Here is a 1977-nt window from a genome sequence, read left to right as displayed (position 1 = left end):
ATTTAGGGATGCACAAGCTGTAGGCCACAGAAGAACTGTACCCCGTGTCTATTAAAGAATTAACATTAACTGCAATAATTTAAAACAATAAGACTGGAGAATACTTCTATTGGCTCTTCAAACTGAAAGTATTTTAACAGCACAACTGTACAAAACAAAAATAACTATATACCAAATGAAGAGCAAATTTTTGCTAGTTTTCCAGTATCACTGTGGAATTGTACATAGGTTATTCATATTTCATGAACAGTTTATGTATGTAGGACACAGTAAAATTCTTTATGTATGATTTAAGAATACAGATCTGAGGAGTGCTTTTTTGTTTGTTTCTGTTTTCATTAACAGTATCTTGGAGGAAGGAGGAAATCAACTTCCTCCCATAAAACTAAGAAAATGTTGATACTAGGTGTTGAATAGAAAAACATTATTATGGTTCAGGGTTAGAGTGTTTAGGGAAATAGTGCACTTTTTATTCTATCTTGGAAATGTACAGGAATGGACAGAATGGTTATACCCTTCTACCTCATTTCAAGTGGGATCATTTAAACACTGAAAGCAAAGTTTTAGTGAGTATTTAGCACATTCTTACAAAAATATAACTCTTCAGACAACGTGAGAAAGAGTTAAAGAAAAATGCTTTATGTTTTAGAACAAAACTACAACGCAACCTAGCTTCCACTGATTTTTACACTGCAAGTGAACCTCATTCAGCAAGAGCCCTGCACAACATGGTCAGTCTGCAGCAATACAACCAGGACTTACCCTACTGAGGTATACATACTTGCCTCAAAATATTCAGTGCTGGTGCACATGAATCTAGCTCACATTCACATTTCTTTGCCCTCTGAAGTGACCTTTCCTTTTTCAAGAATCTAACGTGTCCCATAAGTTTCAGGAGTGTATGCCCACAAGAACCTCATTACACTTAATTTCTTGCACTGCAGTGGGATGGAAAACCAGCTTTAATTTTCATGCTGATAGAGTTCAAAGTGCCTCTATAACCTACTGTTAAATCCACATCAAAATCCAAATAATCAATGTGGCAGCAGCTAAAGAATTCCATGAGGTGAAAGGTCAAAGATTCTTCTCCTGCAGAAGAGATTACAGCAATGATGAATGAAACCAGAGAAAATAAAATTTAAGACTCGCTTTCTTCCCTTTGCAATGAAGGATTTGGGTTATCCTTTTAGAAGATTGTTTTTCCTTTTTTAAAAATCTTTTAGTTATGTCCTTCTCTATACAGAAGCACTGTGGTGTTCACTTTTTTAAAAAAATCAAACAAAAACCCCTCCATCCTTAAAAAGGATCATAGATAAAAAAATCCGGTGGGGGAAAAAAAACCAACAAACTCCATGGACCACCCTTCAGGGATGAAATGCTAAAGATGTCTTTTTTTAATCAATCAGTTTGTGAAGATCTACAAAAAAAATAAAAAGGATCACATTCTAAAGGTTCAGTGCATTCAGCAGCTATATAGTTTTGCTGCTTATTCATCTTTAAGTTGACTTTCAAAAATAACAACCTAGCTCATCAAAATATACATTTTCCATTTGCTTTTAAATTAAAATAATAATAAAAAACATTTAAAGAATTCACAATCAATAGCATGACTAAGTTTCAGGATCATCTACAGCATATAATTTAAAGGTTCAAGATGCCAATATGCAGCACATGGCAGGCCTATATGCTCCATGCAGCATGTACATTTAGGATAATCTCAAATAATCTTGATGTTCAGATGTCAGTTTGTTTCTTCCAAATAGTGTAGAACACCCATCTGGAGAAAATAAGCAGTTAAGGAAAAAAAAAGGCAAAGTTTACAGTACACAGTTACAATGGAAGTGTTTCTTTTCCACATATATCCCACTTCTGAAAACTCCTGATAGCTCAATAAAGATAGAGTAAAAAACTTCAAAAGCAAAATCTCCCTGAACCCTCTTTTTAGCTCAGCAGTTCAACAGAGCACCTCATTTCCAC

General features: G+C 34.5%; 1 protein-coding gene across 1 annotated transcript in view; it reads right to left on the bottom strand.

Annotated features, from left to right (window-relative positions):
• Positions 1-457: 457 nt before the first annotated feature.
• Positions 458-1977, bottom strand: part of SMS (spermine synthase) — a 34220-nt gene continuing 32700 nt past the window's right edge. Inside the window, exon 10 of the mRNA XM_010167671.1 lies at positions 458-1777. Coding sequence (XP_010165973.1) covers positions 1735-1777 — 43 coding nt within the window. The 3' untranslated portion in view covers positions 458-1734. The remainder of the gene's footprint in view (positions 1778-1977) is intronic.

Source organism: Antrostomus carolinensis, unplaced genomic scaffold (genome assembly GCF_000700745.2).
Source record: "Antrostomus carolinensis isolate BGI_N321 unplaced genomic scaffold, ASM70074v2 scaffold14595, whole genome shotgun sequence".
Lineage (NCBI taxonomy): Eukaryota > Metazoa > Chordata > Aves > Caprimulgiformes > Caprimulgidae > Antrostomus > Antrostomus carolinensis.
This window is presented reverse-complemented; position numbering and strand designations above follow the sequence as displayed.